Below are 17,561 nucleotides of genomic sequence, written 5' to 3' on the forward strand. Positions count from 1 at the left end.
ACACTGAGTCCATCCATATCCAGAACCCAATACCCTGGACATTTCACTTAAGAGCATTATTTACAAAAGACTTAAAGACACCCATTTCAGCCTCAGACTGGGCATTTTTCACTTAGTTCTTTTCACACTTAGGATTTAATAAATTGTGTCGGCAAGTCCTTGTGCCTGCACTGCTGCACTGTTTTCATATGTTCTCTATTAAATCTTTTGCAGGCAACAAAGCAAAACTTCGAGGAAGCAACACTTCAAAAGGAAATAAATGTGCTTTTACCTGATGGGGTTATGGTGAAACAGCTGATGACTTGGGCTTTTGTTAAAGGAACTAACAGAAATTCTCTACAAGATGTGCTTGTAAAACTCTGTCTTCAGCATGGGTAGCTGAGTGTAGTAAGTAGCAAATAAATTCATGAAACTTGAAGTCTCTTAAACTGCACCGCAGATGGAGCTTTGGCCTGAGTCCTGATGAGCCCCTTGAACAAGAGCAAGATCCCCCAGGATGCCAAGGCCTCAGGAGATCAGCGGAGATTTGCAATCACGTGAAAATTCCCCATGACCCAGGGGCCAATGGGTGAACATATAAAGAACAAAGATGGCCTTTGATGAAGACCCTTAACTCTCATCAACTCTCCCACAATAGCCCCAGCTCCTTTTTAGTAAATGTTGCTAATTCCATTTGCTTTAGTCCATTTGACTAGATTTTACAATAGGAGCTGTGAGAGGAGAGACAAAAGCATGAAACTTTCTTAGTTCCATGAAGAGAGGTATAGATTAAGATTTCTATTACATTAAGGAGGAAACTTTTTTTTCTGGGAATGTATCTCTGAAATGATGCTGGGAGTCAATGGAAGAGAGATTTGGTTATACAATGTGTGCTTTGCTTCAGTTTTTCAGAAATGCAAAGCAAGGTCAAACCAGGCCTGCAAAGACACAATGATTCGCAATCAGAGTTGTAAGGACAAGGCTGGGACTGCTCAAACTGAACATCCCTGATCCAACATCTCTATCCTGAACCAGAAAATGAATGTCCGCAGCTGCACTTGGTGGTTGGCACTCGGTTCATTCACCATATGGTCACCCTTATGATCATCTTTCCAACAAATCCAGTAAGATGACAGGAGAGAGCTGTGTTCTTCCAATCAGCCCGCAGGCCAAGCAAACATCCTAAGATGGCCTTGATCTATTCCTCCAAAAGATTTCTGCCCCTTCCTCTGTTGCCTTTTACTCAGTCTGTACTTGATGTACTACCTGAGAGGCCCCACAGCCCACCACTCTGGATCCCTTAGGCCTGGAATCAAGCTGCTTTTCAGAGTGGGAGAATGTGTGTTGAAAAACAAAATAAGAAGGCTCCTTCCTGGACCTTCAGCCAAGGCAGGATCTAAATGTCAGGCAGGTCACAGCTGGTTTGGGATAGACTCTTAGGATTTAGAGCAGGAAAGAACCTTAAAGATCCAATATGTCATTTTTTAGAACTTTGTAAATACAGTGAAACCCTTTTCCCCAATGGGGTTGTATGTAGAAACCCAGTATATAAAACAGACAGAAAATAAGCTGTTCTATCCAAGCAATGAAATACAATCTGGCCATAAAAAGAAACCAAGTACTAATACATGCTACAATAGGATGAACCTTGCCAACATATGCTAGGTCAAAGAAGCCAGTCACAAGGATATGCATATTGTGTGATTCCATTTATATGAAATGTCCAGAAGAGGCAAATTCATAGGGACAGAAAGTAGATTACTGGTTGCCTAGAGCTTGGGGGGATAGAGGAGTCAGGAGGTGAGGGCTAGAGGTACAGGGTTTCTTTCTGAACTGTTGAAAATGTTCTAAAATTGATTATGGCATTGGTTGCACAAATCTGTGAATACACTAAAAACCATTGGATTGTACAGGTTAAATGGATGAATTTTATGGTGTGTGAATTCTATCTCAATAAAGCTGTTCTTTTAAAAAAGAAAAAACAAAACTATTCTTGCTGCTCCTGCAGCCAGGGCTCCTTCCTCACCCTGCTCCCTCTAGTGGCCCCAGAACCACGTCTGCAGGCCCCTACAGCTCTATGAAATGTTGTCTGAAAAACCTTGATCTAGTCCATGTTTCCACTCTTCAAATGTAAACCAAGACTTGAACCTAAGTCTTTAGAGTCCAAGTGCAAGACTCTTTAAAACCCAAGGTGTCACTGATGAGTCAGGGCTCACGTCAGGGGAGATGCTGCTGGCCCGGGTCTCACCGTCCATGTCCAGGCGCTGCATGATGATGGCCAGCTCCACCTCACTCGGCATGTACCCCAAAGAGCGCATGGCCATTCCCAGCTCCTGCTTGGAGATGAAGCCATTCCCATCTCGGTCCAGAACCCGAAAGGCCTCTCGGATTTCTACAAGGGGAAAGCAAAGAAAGTCCAACGGTCACATGGCTTGGTCTATTGCATTGAAATGATTGGTGACTGTCTACTGAAGGCTCCTAACGCTTTACAAATAGTCATAGGTCAAAACCTTTCAATCCAATAAATGAGCGGCCAAAAGAGGAAAGAAAGAAAAGGAAGGAAGAAAAGAAAGAAAAAAGAAAATAAGAGGAGAGGGAAAAGAAGGAGAGAAGAGGAGGAAAAAAAAGAAAAACAGCTTTGGAAGGAGGAGGTAACTGGCCATGAGCATCCTAAAACCCTATGGGAGGTAAACAATTAGTGGTGCCAGCAGACAATTTTGTTAACCGGGGCCACTTCCTGGGAAAGAATGAGGATTAGGTTTCAGCTGTGAGAAGAAAGCTGCCTCTTAAATCAGCCATTAGGAGCACAGGAGAATAAGATTCCCCTTGCAGACGTGCATTTCAGCTCCCTGCTGCTGCAGGAGCTGTGCGGAAAGCTTTCTCGACCTCATAGGAGGATCAGAGTTAAGTATCCTACTGTTTTTATTTCATTCCTCTATTTACAGTTGTTTCATGGCTATAAACAACCTCAGATCGATAAGTGTCATAAAAGCCCCCAATGATCTTTAATCACATTTGCTCAGGGCCAGCAGAGAACTGGACTCCGCCATCAATAAGGCCGCTTCACTGGCAGGCGAGCTCCCAGCCTCTCACCACAACCACAGGTGCCCTGCCTTCCACCCTGAGTCCCTCCCTCCACAGCCCCTGCCACCCTTTGGTCCTTGGTTGGCTGAGCATTTCCTGACAAACCGCACCACACCACTGTGAGGCATGACATGGGGAATTCTAGATGACGGTCTGAAGATGACAGGTTCGTCAATCCTATCTGAGCACCAGGCCTGGCCAGCTTTAACTTTTCATCAATAAACCTGGTCCAAGCCCCAGTGTGGCAGCTGCCAAAATTCATCATGCCATTCAGCAAGTATCGGCTGCCTCTACCTGAGGAGCATGGTAGTCAGTATGCAGAGAAAGAACAGCCATCCGTTGAGCATCGTGGTTCTCCTCCAGAGCCCAGCACTCCAGTGGGGAAGGTAAGATCCATACAGAAACTTGCAGGAACTCTTCAAACTAATACCAGACACTGCCCTAACCCAGGGTCTTACTACTTCTCTAAATATCTGAAGATGCTCCTGGCAAATACCTTGAACCATACCCTTTCTCAAATAGGCTTTCCCTTTCCTATTTGTATTCATTTTCTGTGGCTGCTGTAACAAATTACCACAAACTTCGTGGCTTAAAACAACAGAAATTTATTCTCTCATAGTCTGGAGGCCAGAAGTCCAAATCCAGTACCCACTGGACCAAAATCAAGGTGTGGACAGGGCCGCGCTCTCCCCAGACGCTCCTTACCTCTTCCTATTTCTGGTGGCTACCAGCATTCCTTGGCTTGTGGCCGCATCACTCCAATCTCTACCTCTCTGGTCATACTGCCTTCTCCTCTTTTGTCTGTGATCTCTCTCTGCCTTCCTCTTATAAGGACACTTGTGATTGCATTTAGGGTCCACTCCAGTAATACAGGATAATCTCCCCATCTCAAGATCCCTGATTATATCTGCAAAAACTCTTTTGCCAAGGTAACGTTTACGGGTTCCAGGGATGAGAAGCCAATACCTTTGGGGGCTGTTTTTCAGACTACTACACTATTCCATCTGGTACATCCACCTGAAACACCTCGCCTTCCTCTTTACCTGCCCAAATCATATCAAGCTTTCAAGGCCAAGTCAAGAGCTGGGTATTCCACAAAAACATCTTTGCTCTCCATAGCCAAAGTTACCTCCCTTTCTGCTGACTGTTCAGCAGGTCCTTCATTCCTTTTACGTGACATCTAGCACGTCTCATCTAGAAATACAATAACTGGTGCAGAAATCATGGCTTCTCTGAACTGTAAGCTCCTCATACACTTTATTCATTGTGTATGTTCCCACCCACACTCTGAAGGAGGCGCTAGACAGACAGCTGTTCAATGGATGATGAGTCTGAATAAATAAGGATCATATATTAGTAGCAAACTTATTGTCAATACTAATTTAGCTGAACGTTTTCTGTGAATAACTGTGGGCTCCAAGAGACAGAAGACCAGGCTGTGAGGGGGGACCCTAGGCTCCCAGCCAGGCGTATTAGCTAATTAGGTCTGCAGCCAAACCCAGAGGTTTCAGTTTGTTCATGTGTAAAATGAGCTGGTTTGGCCACGAGGATCCCTAAGGTCCTTCCAGCCCCTTTCTGTGGATCCGTGAACATCGTTAAAATGTTTAAGAACAGGAAGCCTGTGTTCTCTTTCATACCCTATTAATCTGCTGTTCAAACACCCTTCTTTTTTCCATTGACAATATAGAAAAAATGTTAGCCCAATCCAAATTCTGAATGAAGGGGTTTGTCTGCACTCTGAGGCTTTTCTTGTCAATGAAACATGCCCAAGATTACCTAAAGCAGCCATATGTTTTTCCTACCAAGTCTCGGGTAGCCGAAAAGAGCTTAGAGCCGCTGCTCAGCTTGAGGTCGTGGCACAGAGCCCTCAAGGACGCTGAGGGCAGAGAACACAGCCTCATGAGGCCGAGCCCAGGTGCTGAGGGCAGAGGCTGCAGTGGCAGGGTCTCCTGAGGTGGGAGTCAGCCCACAGGGAAGTCAGTCTGGCTCTGCTCTGCGACCGGGGCAAGCTTCTCCCTCAGCCTTTTGAAAAATGGGTTGGGTTGATCTCCCTTCAGCCTCTATGGTAGGATTTTTAATGGGGCTGGCACATACCATGCAACAGTGGAAAATGTCAGATGATGGCAGGGTACCAGAAGGTCAGGGTCCCAGGTGAGCCAGTCGGATGGCCAGCTGCATGCTGCACCCTGCCCCTTGTTCTCTGGACCACTCCTTTCTCAAGGCGCCATCTCCACTTCTCATCCCTCTCACTCACTCCTGAACTCTCTGGGCTGCTGCTGTCACTCTGACAGGGCAGTACCCTTCTGTTGATGGGGCCAGACTTCATTTCTCGGGTCCCCTTGCATGCCCTAGATCTTACTGACGAACGAGCCTGTATTCTTACACTGGACACCCTAGAGGGGCCTGGTTGGGGTGTTTGAGAACCTCTCCTGGAAATGAGGGCCTTAGTGGGTGTGCCTTCTGACCTGGCTGCCTGGGCTACTCCCGGAGTTGCCTTCCCCTTGGGCTACTGGATTTGGGAAGTCAGACCTCAGACAGAAGTCACTCCAGAACTGCCCTGCTGTGAAGGGACATGCTCCCTCAAGCCTCAAACCCCCATGGTTTGCCCTGTCTGCAGTATGCACCCAGGCTGGCCCTGCTCCAGCTGGGACAGGGCAGGGCAGGTATGTATCAGCTCAGAGTTCTGTTTTCTGTGGGCCTCAGTAAGCAGGACAAAGCCATCCTTCTCTGTTTGCATAGACGATCTACTCCTGGCTCCCAGGTAGACAGTGTGTGTGTGTGTGTGTATGTGTGTGTGTGTACATGTGTCTGGAGAGGCAGACAGAGCTCACTAACTTCATTTTCTTTCAAAACAGCAGAGAGGAAAAAAACGTAGAAAACCAAAAATCCATAATGGGAGTCTCTGGAGATTTCATCTTTCCAGGGTAGGGAAAGCCCAGGCAAATGAGAAGCTTATTAGAAGGAAATGGGTCTTGCAGTCTGAGACATGTGATGTGTGCCTCATTTTATTTTTAATAGCAGAACGGGGTGTGAGAAATATGCCCATAAAACCAGCAGAGACATGGAAGACGGCCGGACCCGTCTGCCTCTGGCTACAGGCAGCCTGCTCGCAGCACAAAGGGGCTTTGGGCTCTGGCCACTTTCCACATCCTTGGGAAGTGGGGACCACAGATCAAGTTTTCAGGAAGAAGCCAGTAATGTGGTGTGCTTTTCAGTGGAATTTATCCTCTCTTTGGGCTAAAGTCCCATGTGCTTCAGAGTTATGTAAGCATGCTGTGCTTTTGGTCTTTAATTCAATTTCAGTCTCACAGAACACATGCACAGCAGGCAGCAGTATGACAATTCTACCACCTCCCAGATGCCTTTGCGGGCTGCAGAAGGGCGTGTGTAACGGTGATAGGAACCTGTCCAACTGTCATTGTGTACAGTATGAAAGGAAACATGGTAAGTCATGTCTTCTGAAAAAAGGAAACCACTTTCTGCATATGGAATCTCCCAAAATCAAAGTCTGCATTCCCACAGGGATCTGGGCCTCTCCTCCCTGGAGTGACGCTGATGTTCTGGAGCCAAGCAAGGCCTGGGCTAGAAACAATCCTGTTCCAGGGCCCAATGGATTTACTTCTCGTTGTACCAGCAAGTCTATTTTCTTAAAAATATCCACAGCCACCACTGGTACCATCTGGATCCTAACCCAGTGCCCTCTGAGAACCAGGCCTTGGTTCTATGATCCTCTCTAGAGACATAGCCAATTTGGGCAGGAACAAAGGCAAAGGCATAGCTATCTCACAGAACAGATTCACCAATCAGGCCGCCCAAATAGAGCGCATCAGATGAAATTCAGGCACCAGCCAGAGTCAATACTCATTGGCTAATGTTCTGGTTTTGAAGAGTCAGCTGAAATTCACAGTGCTTTAATTTGCAAACTCTAATTAGTAACGAAGAAAAACAATTTATCCTATCTCAATCCCTGTTAGATTCGAAATCTGTTTATTCTCCACAGAAATGTATCTTGAGGAAGAATGTGGGTTTCAACCACAAAAAGTGATGGCTGTATTAATGAACAAGATGCATTCTGCTGATGCACGCCATTGAGAAATTGCCAAACTGGAGACAGATGCAGTTCAGCAAGGCTAGGCCAGGCAATTATTAAATACCAACACAAATGTGCCAGAATGTATGATACAAACCTCGAGGTCTTTATTCAGAAGACATAATAGGACAGGGACTGAGCCAACGACAAAAGAGATTTAGGAGTTTCCACCTTCTCTATGAAAGATAACAAATGAATAATTAGAGATGATTAATATAGGCATTCATCCAATGAAGAGTTGCTGTTTACTTATTATATGCCAGATGCTATGCTAGGATAGATAGGTAGGAAGAGAAATTTTCCAGGCTTGAGAAGCTTATAATCTAGTTGGAGAGACAGAGAGGTGACTAGATACTTATAAGAGAGAACGACAATTGCAATAATACAAGTCTGTACAAAATCCCATGCAAGTCCTTCCATATGCCAGAGAGATGACTCTGTGAAAGGGTCACACTCGAATCTTTTGAATCTTAAAGCCATGGAAAGAAGGGAAAGGAGGCAGAGTGGGGAGAATGTGCCAAGATGGGCATGTGTAACATCCTGGCTGCATGATGGGCGTAGACACGTTAAGAGACGAGGGTGAGAAGCCCACTAGGGCAAGATGGCAAGGCCTTGGGAGCCATCTGAGCTTTAGCCTGCAGGCCAAGGGTTGACAAATGATGGCCTGTGGCCAGAGGTGGCCCACTACCTTTTTTGCAAATAAAGTTTTATTGGAATGCAGCCATGCTCATTATTTACATATTGTCTGTGTCTGTTGTCTATTGTCTACTGCTTTTGAACTACATAAATAGAATTGAGTAATTGTGACAGTGATGGTTTGGACCACTAAGCCTAAAATATTTACGCTTTGGACTTTTATAGTTAAAGTTTGTGAACCCCTTCTGTGGGCCACAGGGAGCCCTTGGTGGTTTTAAAGGATCAGATTGATTTTTAAGCCAAGGCGCTGGCATCAGGGTGGCTAAGACTAGACTGACAAGTGATGAGAATCAGAGCCCTCACCTGGGGACTGTCACAGAGTCAAAGGGGAGATGAGGAACCTGGAGCCAAGCAACATGGAGTTGCTGGGAGGGGTCCCAGAGATTTTCGGAGTGGTCAGTGCTCAGTGAACTCTCAGGTGTCCAGTGTCTGGGGTTTAGGAGAGAAGGGTTGGAAGAGGATGCTGGAGTTTCTAGTTTGCTTGACGGGGCGAATGGTGATGACTTTAACTGAGAGAGATTCTGGAGAAGCCACAGCCTTTCAGGGAGGGAAGGGAATTGGCATTTTGGCCACACAGAGTACTGGCCCCTGAGAGATACCCAGGCAGTCAGGTCTGGGGAGCATTTGGAAATATGCGGATAGCATTTGCAGACTGCGATGCTGAAAAGACAATGAGAATGGAAAATGGGAATAGAATGACCATAACTACACATACAATGCTGGTTCCATCCCAGTGCAGGTGTTCATGTGAACGAGTTCCAATGTAATTATACTTAATCAGTCCGCAAATACAACTAACTGGTTTCAGCAATTAGGGAACACAGAGGTGAGAGGTCAGAGAGCAAGGGGGACAGGGCCCTCAAGGACAAGAGAAACATGCTTGGAGGTGGCGGGGATGCAACAGGAACTCAGAAGTGTTCCCACAGTTAATAACGCTGACTGGGGACAGGCCGCACAGACCGGGCAGGGTAGGGGCTTTGGCGCTGTTTCGTATAATTCACTTTTTTAACCAGGCTTTGTTTTTCTTAAATTTTAAAAGAGTTAAAGGATCCTTACTCTTAGGTTACTTGCTATTTGAGGTGTGACTGCATCCATTTCAACAAATGCTCATTTATTGTGCTTCTCCCACAGGCCCAGATTGTGATGAATGCTACAGCAGGACACCAAAGACACATCAGAGGGGTCCTGGCCCAGGAGGCACTTCTGTAATTATTTGTCTGTTTATTTGTTTAAATGGAGTCAGGTTTCACAAAGGATTTTAGGAGGCTTAAAGGACTTGAAATTTGCCTGAGAAGAAAAGAGAATGCACAGGAGTTAGAGGAGAGAAGAGGAAAAGATGAAATAGAAAACACTAGGGAAATAAACAGGGGGGAGGTGAAACTCAAGAGAGCCTGGAGCGAGGCTGAGAATTGGAGTCACGGCCCCAGCAAGGGCTTCCAGCAGGGGCAGAACATGGGCCAGGGGAGGAAAGGGTTGCACTCACAGCTCCCAGCCCTCAGTTGGAGGCGAGGGCCCCTGATGGGAGGCACCTGCAAAAGGACTGGGCTAGCAATAGTGACCATCCCTCTGTGACAGCATAACTGCATCTGATCTGAGGTTAGAACCCAGGTTGAGCAGGGCTCCTGTAAGTTCCTGGGCCCCAGATCCACTGAGAGTTGCTGTTAACTGGGGAACAGGCAAGTGGTAGAGCTGAAAAAATTGCTCAAAGGCCCAGTGCTCAAGGCAGGTGGGTCAGTGATGGATGCTCATATTGTGTAGCTCAGGTATCCCCATGCTCCTGGCCTTTTTCACTGCCTCATAGCCCAAATGACACCTGGAATTTAAAAAAATCAAGCCAACTCCTTTCCTAGCTAGCATTTGGAAAGAAAAGCATTCAGGAACTTACTAGGCGGTGAAATTTTATAGACAAAGACTAACTATCCCAGGTTATGAAAAAAACCATTTCTTTCCTAAACTAGGGGTATTTCTAAGAGTTTAGGAGCTAGAACAGAATTTGCCTGTCACCAAATTTGACCCCTCCACAGATTAAGCTGAATTGATTTTAGCATGCCATGTTGGTTAAAGCTAATGGAAAATCCCCAACAGTAATAGAGCAAAGCAAATTAGAACAGAAGCTAACAATGAAAGCTCATGGGGGCAGGGGCACCCTGTGAGGGAGTGAATGCTCCCGCAGGGCTGAAAGAAGAACCATTAAATTAGATTTGAACGTGTAGGAGAGTAAGAATGGCTGAAGGTAGAAAAGATACAAAATGATTGCAGCTAAGTGAAGAGAGACAGGGCGTCTAGTCTAGCTAGAACAGTGGCGGTTCTCCTTGTCTAGGGGGGTTCTGGGCCTGACCTCTGGGTTGGGGACAGCCCCCTGCAAAGACCAGAGCTGGACTGCAGGAATGCCACATTTTTCAGTTATACATTAATTTATGCTTCTTATTAAAAATGCCCCCAACGTGTACAAAGAAAAACAATAACCTCTAATTCACCAGTCAGCAATAACCATTGTTAGCACATTACGGCATTTTATTCCAAACTTTTTTACATACAAATATTCGTAATCAAATTGGGATCACGCACTCTCCTTATATTGATTTTTATATTGATTTTTTTTCATTTAACACACTATTATTTCAATCTTCCATATTGTTTACTAGCCTTTAAAACATCATTTTTGATGGCTACACAGTATTCTGTAAAATGGCTATAGCCAAATTGATTTCACCAAACCTCTAGCGTGGGACATTTAGATTATTTCCAATTTTAAATAATGTTGCAATGGAAATCTTTGTACATAAATTTTCATGTATTTTGATGATCATTTCCTTAGGATGATATCCTAGGAATGGAACTACTCAGTCAAAGGGGAGGAACATTTTTAAGGCACTTAATACACCTTGCCAATTGCCCTGTATGATCCATTTCTACTCACAACACTTCTGACACCAAATGTGTAGGGGTTTTTTCCCACATCAACTAATTCTCCAACTCTCTGGATACCAATCAGCTTGTCCAACGATTTTATCCAGTTCTAACACCAACTACTCAGAGTTAGTGCAGACCCCACAGGTTAAGATCCACAAAACTTTGCTCACTTCAGACGCCAGTTGCAAGTCTAGGCCGCCTGTACTTCTGACCAACCAGCTGTAAAGTCCTGGGTTCCCACAACCCCTCTTCACATTCAAAAATTTTCTAGAACAGCTCACAGAACTCAGGAAAGCTCTTTACTTACAGTTACTGGTTTACTATTAAGGATACAACTCAGGAACAGCCAAATGGAAGAGACACATAGGGCAAGGTATGGGAGGTGGGGGGTTCACAGAGCTCCCGTGCCTTTCTGGGAACACCATCCTCCCAGCCCAGAAGCTCTCTGAACCCTGTCATTTAGGGTTTTTATGGGGGTTCTATTATGTATGCATGGTTGATTAAACCATTGGCCATTGGCAATTGTGTTACCGAGCAAGGGCTCACCACCTGATACACAGTGAAAAAAGCCAATTATTAAGGCATCAGGTTTTGGGAGAAGAAAACAGCTTTACTGCTAGATTGATCTGCAAGGAGACAGGGGCCATGTGCCCTCAGATCTGCTTCCCTGATCCAGGGCTTTGGCAAGATTTATGGGATGAAGGGCAGAGCAGTCTGAAGTGTGGAGATAGATGATTGGAGGTGAGGAGAAATGAGGTAATTGATGATGTGCACAAGTGTAGTCAAGCTTCATGGCTCTTTGTAGGACGCATGTTCACCAAATGGTGGTATTAGCATGATCTGAGGGTGGAATTTTCAGCTCCTTGACATCAAAAAGGCCCCTTATCAAGCATTTGCACAGGCCTGGTTGATAGGTTGGTGGCCTCAGTCGTCCTGCACTGGACGAGGAGGGACTCTCAGTTCCTGAAAGACAACTCTTAATTCCTCTGTTGATCAGATGGGGTCGGTTGGACGGGTCCTCGAGGGCCCATGGTTACAAGTGAACTCAATCTTCAGCCCCTCTCCCCTCCCTGGAGGTCATGGGATGGGGCTAAAAGTTCCAACACTCTAATCAAGCCTTGGTCCTTCTGGCAACCAGCCCCCATCCTGAAGCTATCTAGGATATCTAGCCACACGTCATCTCATTAGGATACAAAAGACACTCCTGTCACTCCAGAGGTTCCAAGGGTTTTAGGAACTTTGGGCCAGGAACTAGAAGAAGACCAAATATATATTTCTAATTATATCACAATATCACACTCTCCAAAAAGGCAGTATCAATTATCACTGTTCTCCATTTCACATCATTTTTATGCACAGAAACCCAAAATAACTATGAGATGTGCCTTTCATCCAGCTATCACTTAGGCGTTAGTTCCTGAAGTTCAAGATCCAGATGACTATAAAAGGAGGCTTCAAGGCAAGGTAGACAATTCAGATGTTGTCTGAAAAAGACCTAGAGGGTAATCACAGGACTGTGAGTGGACGCCACACTCAGCATGGGGCCTGGCCCGAAGGAGGTATCCCAGAAATGCCCACACAAGGCTGAGATGAGGGAGCTGAGGCTCAGAGAGGGGAGGAGAGTCCCCTGACAAGGAAGGAGCAGGGAGGGAGGAAAGAGCCGCTCGTCTGCTGTCTGCAGGCGGGGACTGTGTCCAGGGCAGGATGCTGGGTAGTTTGTCCTAGGAGGAGGTGGGCCATCTCCCACGGTCCAGCAGACTGGATAGCATCATGGGGACAAAGCTGGTGGTCCTCCACGAAAGGAGCCATTTCTCACACGGCAACAAGCACCGTCTCAGGGAAATAGCCCAAGGCAGAAAATAGGCATTGTGTCCTTTGGCACATAAGACAATATTGGAGGTATCTGCAAGCAGCAAATTGAGTGGAAATTATCTGTGAACAACATGGTAATAATCAATACAATTAGTTTTTCATTAAGTCACACTTTTCCTAAGCTGTAAAGGTTAGTATCCTGAGATCAGAGAATAATCTCTATCTAAGGAAACAAAATCATTTTGTGGATTTAGCACAGAAGTGGAGGCCAAAGAACACGATCCAAGTTCCAGAAATAAACCAGAGACAAACCGAATGGAGAGAAGGGAGAGGGTCTCTCAGGTATGGCCCACACTCCTTCCCCCCACCCCGGGGTCTTGGGAATCCTCTCAAGAAGCCAAATTTCTCTTCGGATTATTCAATTCAACTCAATCCAACAAGTATTTCTAGGTGCTGGGGGCCAGGTCCCAGGAGACCAAGGTATGCTAGCAAACGGGACACCTGCTCGGGGAGGGAAGCCCACGCGAGCCCACAGGGGGACTGTGGAGGACAGCTAGTGGCTGGAATTCAGATTCTTTCTCTGTCCCTCACAGAACATTATTCTAGAAACCACGTCTTTTCCCTGGCCTCTGGAATCTCTCCTAGGCTGGGAACAGAAAAGAACTTTATAACAGAAGACCAACGACTAAGTCCAAGAAAACACGAGGGCCTCTTTTTGCTTTTGTTCCTTAATGAGGGAAAATTATTTGTAGAGGCAATACAGCTTTGTTTTGATTCTGTCAGTCTGTGCTAAGTGAGAAGACACAGCGCAGCCTCATGCCCAGGGCTCAAGAAGAGCCAGGAAGGAGGCCTGGGGTCAATCACGAGGTGGGCTCGGCTCCTACTGCGTGACCCAGACGCTTCTGTTCAGCACTCAGTAAAGGAGATCTCCAGGAAGCCCAGCACCCAGCCTACCCTTAAATGACACGTGGGAGAAGGCTAGACAAAGACTGCAAAAGAGCCCCTTCAGAGCAAAAGCCTTAGAGAAATATCACACTTGGTTATTGCAACTGATGCCTCATATCCACTCCCTTGCCAGGGAGAGCCAGGATGGCACACGACCTTTTTTATTCCAACCCATAGTGAGAAATGCATCGCACGTCATGACAGATGCATGAAGTAGTTATAATATACATATGCGGGTGTATGTATATATTAGGTTGAACCACATAAAATTGCTTTAGCATAGGTAAAAAAAAAATCAAATAGCAGCAATTTCTTCTGGCTTCAACAACCATGTTAACAGCTAACATCTATTGTGTGCTTACTAGGAACCAGGCATCGCTGTCAGCGCTCTTTGTGTATTAGCTCACTTACTCCTCACAACCACCCACAAGGTAGGTTCTGCCATTACCCTTCACCCGAGGTCACGTGGTTGTAAGTGTCAGGGCGGTGATTTGAACCCAGGCCTTCTGGGCCCAGCGTCTGTGCCTCTAAACTTCAGAGTCTCTCTCTTCAAACAACGCTTCCTGCACTAGCACGCACCTCTTCCCGAAGTGACATATGTGACACACACTCTGATATTTCTATTCTGTTTCTTTTTTAATATACACCCAAATCCACTAAATTGATCTCACTATGCACGAGTGGTTCAGGACCCACACTTTGAGAAGCCTTGGCCTCGCCCATGTCTTGGCTTCCCCAGGGCAGCCTCTGTACCACAGTTACTCTATGGCACACCCTCTTCTTGTTACCACTTTGGATTCTCCCCAACAGCCTCCCGAGCTTGTCTATGACACCCCAAGCATCTCTCTGTCCCCTGAATCAATGCCTTTCTTCATCACTGTGGCTGGAGTGGAACCACCTCCGCTCCTACTTCTGCACTGAGCAATTAGCTCTCATTCGCTGCCATCAAAGCAGCACATGCTACCCACCTCTGTACCACCATCTACTTAACAAGTGTTTCTTGAGTGTTTCCTGAGTCCAGAGGGATGTTACATTCTGTAAGGATAGAGAAAGGTCTTCGTTTTTGTAACTTCCACAAAACCTACCAATCTTAAGACTTAACACCTGCTGAGTGATAGATTTAGTTCTTGCAGGTCTAAAACCTCCCAGCTGCATCTCCAGCCCAAAGCCACTGCCTGCCCCTGCCCTCAGACCTGTCTGTCACAACCTCAGCCACAGATTAGGGAGGGTGTGGAAGCACGCAGATTCTTCCTGCCCAGGCATTTACCAGTTTTACAGACTGACTCCAAAAGAACAAGAGGACAGCAATGGTCACATGTGTTTAGCTTGACTCTCCACTCCTAATTCATCCTTTTGGCAGCGTCTTAGACCAAAGCAGCTACAGTGCCTAAAAAGGGGCCCATAAGACTTCTGGCTGCCCATGGCAGGCAGAAAACTTTGCTTGGCCAGCTCAGTCGATGAAACAAAAACTCTCATAAAGTCATCTTCCAAATAATTCATGGCACTGAGACTGAGGGCAAAATGACAAGTGGTGGGAGGTACAGGAATTGGCTCAAATCCAGAAAAGAATTCCCCTTCTGTTGTGTAATTTTTCAATTTTAACTTATCAAACCTGTTCTTCCTTTTCTCACATGCCAGCACACAGAGAAACATGGCCCAAGTCTTGTTTCTAACAGCCTCGCAAACAGAATCACCCCAGAGTTGCTGCCTGGAGAAAGGAAGCCAGATGAAATTTAAGCCAACATGAACCCCAGGCCCCTGGTAAAATGTGCAAAGGAAAAGGCACAGGTTTAGACTGACTCACAGCCACTCAGGAGAAGCCCACAGAGTGACGCCCCCTTTAGTTCACCAAATTCCTGCACACCGGCCCTCCATCGGCTCCTGGCCACATTACTTCCTACTCCATTTTGCCTTCCCGATAATTGATAAAGGGCCTGGATAAGAAAGAAATTGTTCTCCACTGCAGGCTGCATAAATATCCCATTATCAATCGGAAGCAATTTATTTGCTTAAAACTGCCAACTCTCTCATTTTGTTTTAACATGCTGGTTCTCTATGGAAATAAGTCTGCCCTTTTGAAACGGCTACTTTCAAAGCCTGGCACTGGCTCTAGCGTGAGAAATAAAACTGCAATCAGCTGAGGCAGACTGACCCCAGCCCAGCCCTCCAGTATTCAAAGGGAAGCTCAGAAAAGGCGAAAACTTGCTTTAGGAATTTTACCCAGAAACTTAACCCTGAGCAAATCACAAGAGAGTAAACCAACTATTTAAGAACATACAAGTGCGTACACATGCACGCGCGCGTGCACACGCACACACACAAATCACTCCAGATTTCTCCTAAAGAGAAGGCAACCAGGCTGGGAGTAGAGGAGGCAGCTGAGGGCCCTGCGTGCCCATGTAGATTTTCAGCTCATGAAGATGAACAGTGTGATCAAGGCAACATTTCAATCCATGGAGAAAAAGAAGGATTATTTAATATATAGGGCTGCAGTAATCAGTTAAGAACTTGGAAAATATTAAGTTACAACTGTACATCACACCACATACCCAAATCTACTTTTGAGAACTTAAAAAGTAGAGGGAATTAAGACAATAAAAATCAGACTACAAAAGAAAAAGTTCTTTCTAAAGAACTGAAGACAAATTGATACATAAAAAAACCAATTAAGACAAAGAAACAGCCTGGAAAAAAACAAGATGAATTGACATATGGCAGACAAAGGGATAATCTTTGATATGTAAAAGGTTTTACTGGAATGCCCTGAGAGAACAATAGAAAAAGACACAGACATTCTCTAAAAGGAAAAATACATATAGCCAAAAATCATATAAAGTAGAATTCCATCTCACTATTAATTTTTTCACTTGTGATATTTTTTACTATTCATTTTCTAGTGCAAATGAATAGAACCATACTATACCACATTTTGTCTTATCAGATTTATTCTCAGTCAATAAATATTTGTTGGTGTCTACTCTGAGCCAGGCACTGTTCTAGGAGGTAGGATGTGACGGAGAGGACAACAAAGACCCCTGACCCCGTGTGCTTGCATTCCACGCGTACTTAAGACAAACACTAAACAATAGGCTCTTTGTCAAGTAAATAACGTGGTGTGTAGGAAGGTGATAAGTGCTAAGGGAAAGACAAATTAGAGGAGCAGAGTAGACAGCACTGCAGAACTCTGGGGAGGCGAGGAGCAGGTTCCAGTGTAAGTACAAAGGTTAGGGCAATTGAGCTGCAGTGAGAAGACATTTGAGCAAAGACTTGAAGGTAAGGTTGGTAGCCATGGGATATCAGGAGAAGAGTGTTCCAGGCAGAATGAACAGTAAATGCAAAATCTCCAGGTGGGCATGTGCCTGGTGTGCTGAAGGAACAGCAAGGAGGTCGAGGGACATGGGTGGAGTGGAGTGAGTGAGCGAGGAGAGAAGTAGGTGGGAATATTAGAGAGATAAGGGTGGGAAGGCAGACCATGTAAGGCCTTGTAGGCCATTGTCAGCTCTTTGGATTTTACTTTGAGTGAGGTGGGATGAGCAGAGGAGTGACGTGGTCTTGATTTTGTGTTAAAGGGATGCTTCTGTCCAAAGAAAACATACAGATGGCCAACAGGTGCACAAAAAGGTGCTCAACATCACTAATCATCAGGGAAATGCAAATCAAAACCACAATGAGATAACACCTCACACCTGTTAGAATGACTATTATCAAAAAGACAAGAGATAGCAAATGTTAGCAAGGATGTGGAGAAAAGGGAACCCGTGTGCACTGTTGGTGGGAATGTAAATTGGTGCAGCCACTATGGAAAACAGTATGGAGGTTCCTCAAAAAATGAAAAATAGAACTCAATATGATCCAGCAATCCCACTTGTGGGTATATATCTGAAGAAAATGAAAACACTAACTCAGAAAGATATTTGCACCTACATGTTCACTGCAGCATTATTCACAATAGCTAAAATATGAAAGGAACCTAAGTGTTCATCTGTGGATGAATGGAAGAAGAAAATGTGGCATATGCAAACATTGGAATATTATTCAGCCA

The 17,561-nt window shown here is 45.4% G+C and overlaps 1 protein-coding gene across 11 annotated transcripts in view; it reads right to left on the reverse strand.

The window, feature by feature from the left end:
* The window catches only part of CALN1 (calneuron 1), a 521,792-nt gene that overhangs the window by 242,328 nt on the left and 261,903 nt on the right, over positions 1–17,561 (reverse strand). For 10 of the 11 annotated variants that reach the window (XM_070567817.1, XM_070567814.1, XM_070567810.1 and 7 more), the window contains one exon: positions 2,228–2,371. The exons of the other annotated variant lie outside the window; for it this stretch is intronic. In XM_070567817.1, the coding sequence (XP_070423918.1) occupies positions 2,228–2,371 (144 nt within the window). The remainder of the gene's footprint in view (positions 1–2,227; positions 2,372–17,561) is intronic. 11 annotated transcript variants of the gene reach the window in all.

Source organism: Equus przewalskii, chromosome 12, assembly GCF_037783145.1.
Source record: "Equus przewalskii isolate Varuska chromosome 12, EquPr2, whole genome shotgun sequence".
Taxonomy (NCBI): domain Eukaryota; kingdom Metazoa; phylum Chordata; class Mammalia; order Perissodactyla; family Equidae; genus Equus; species Equus przewalskii.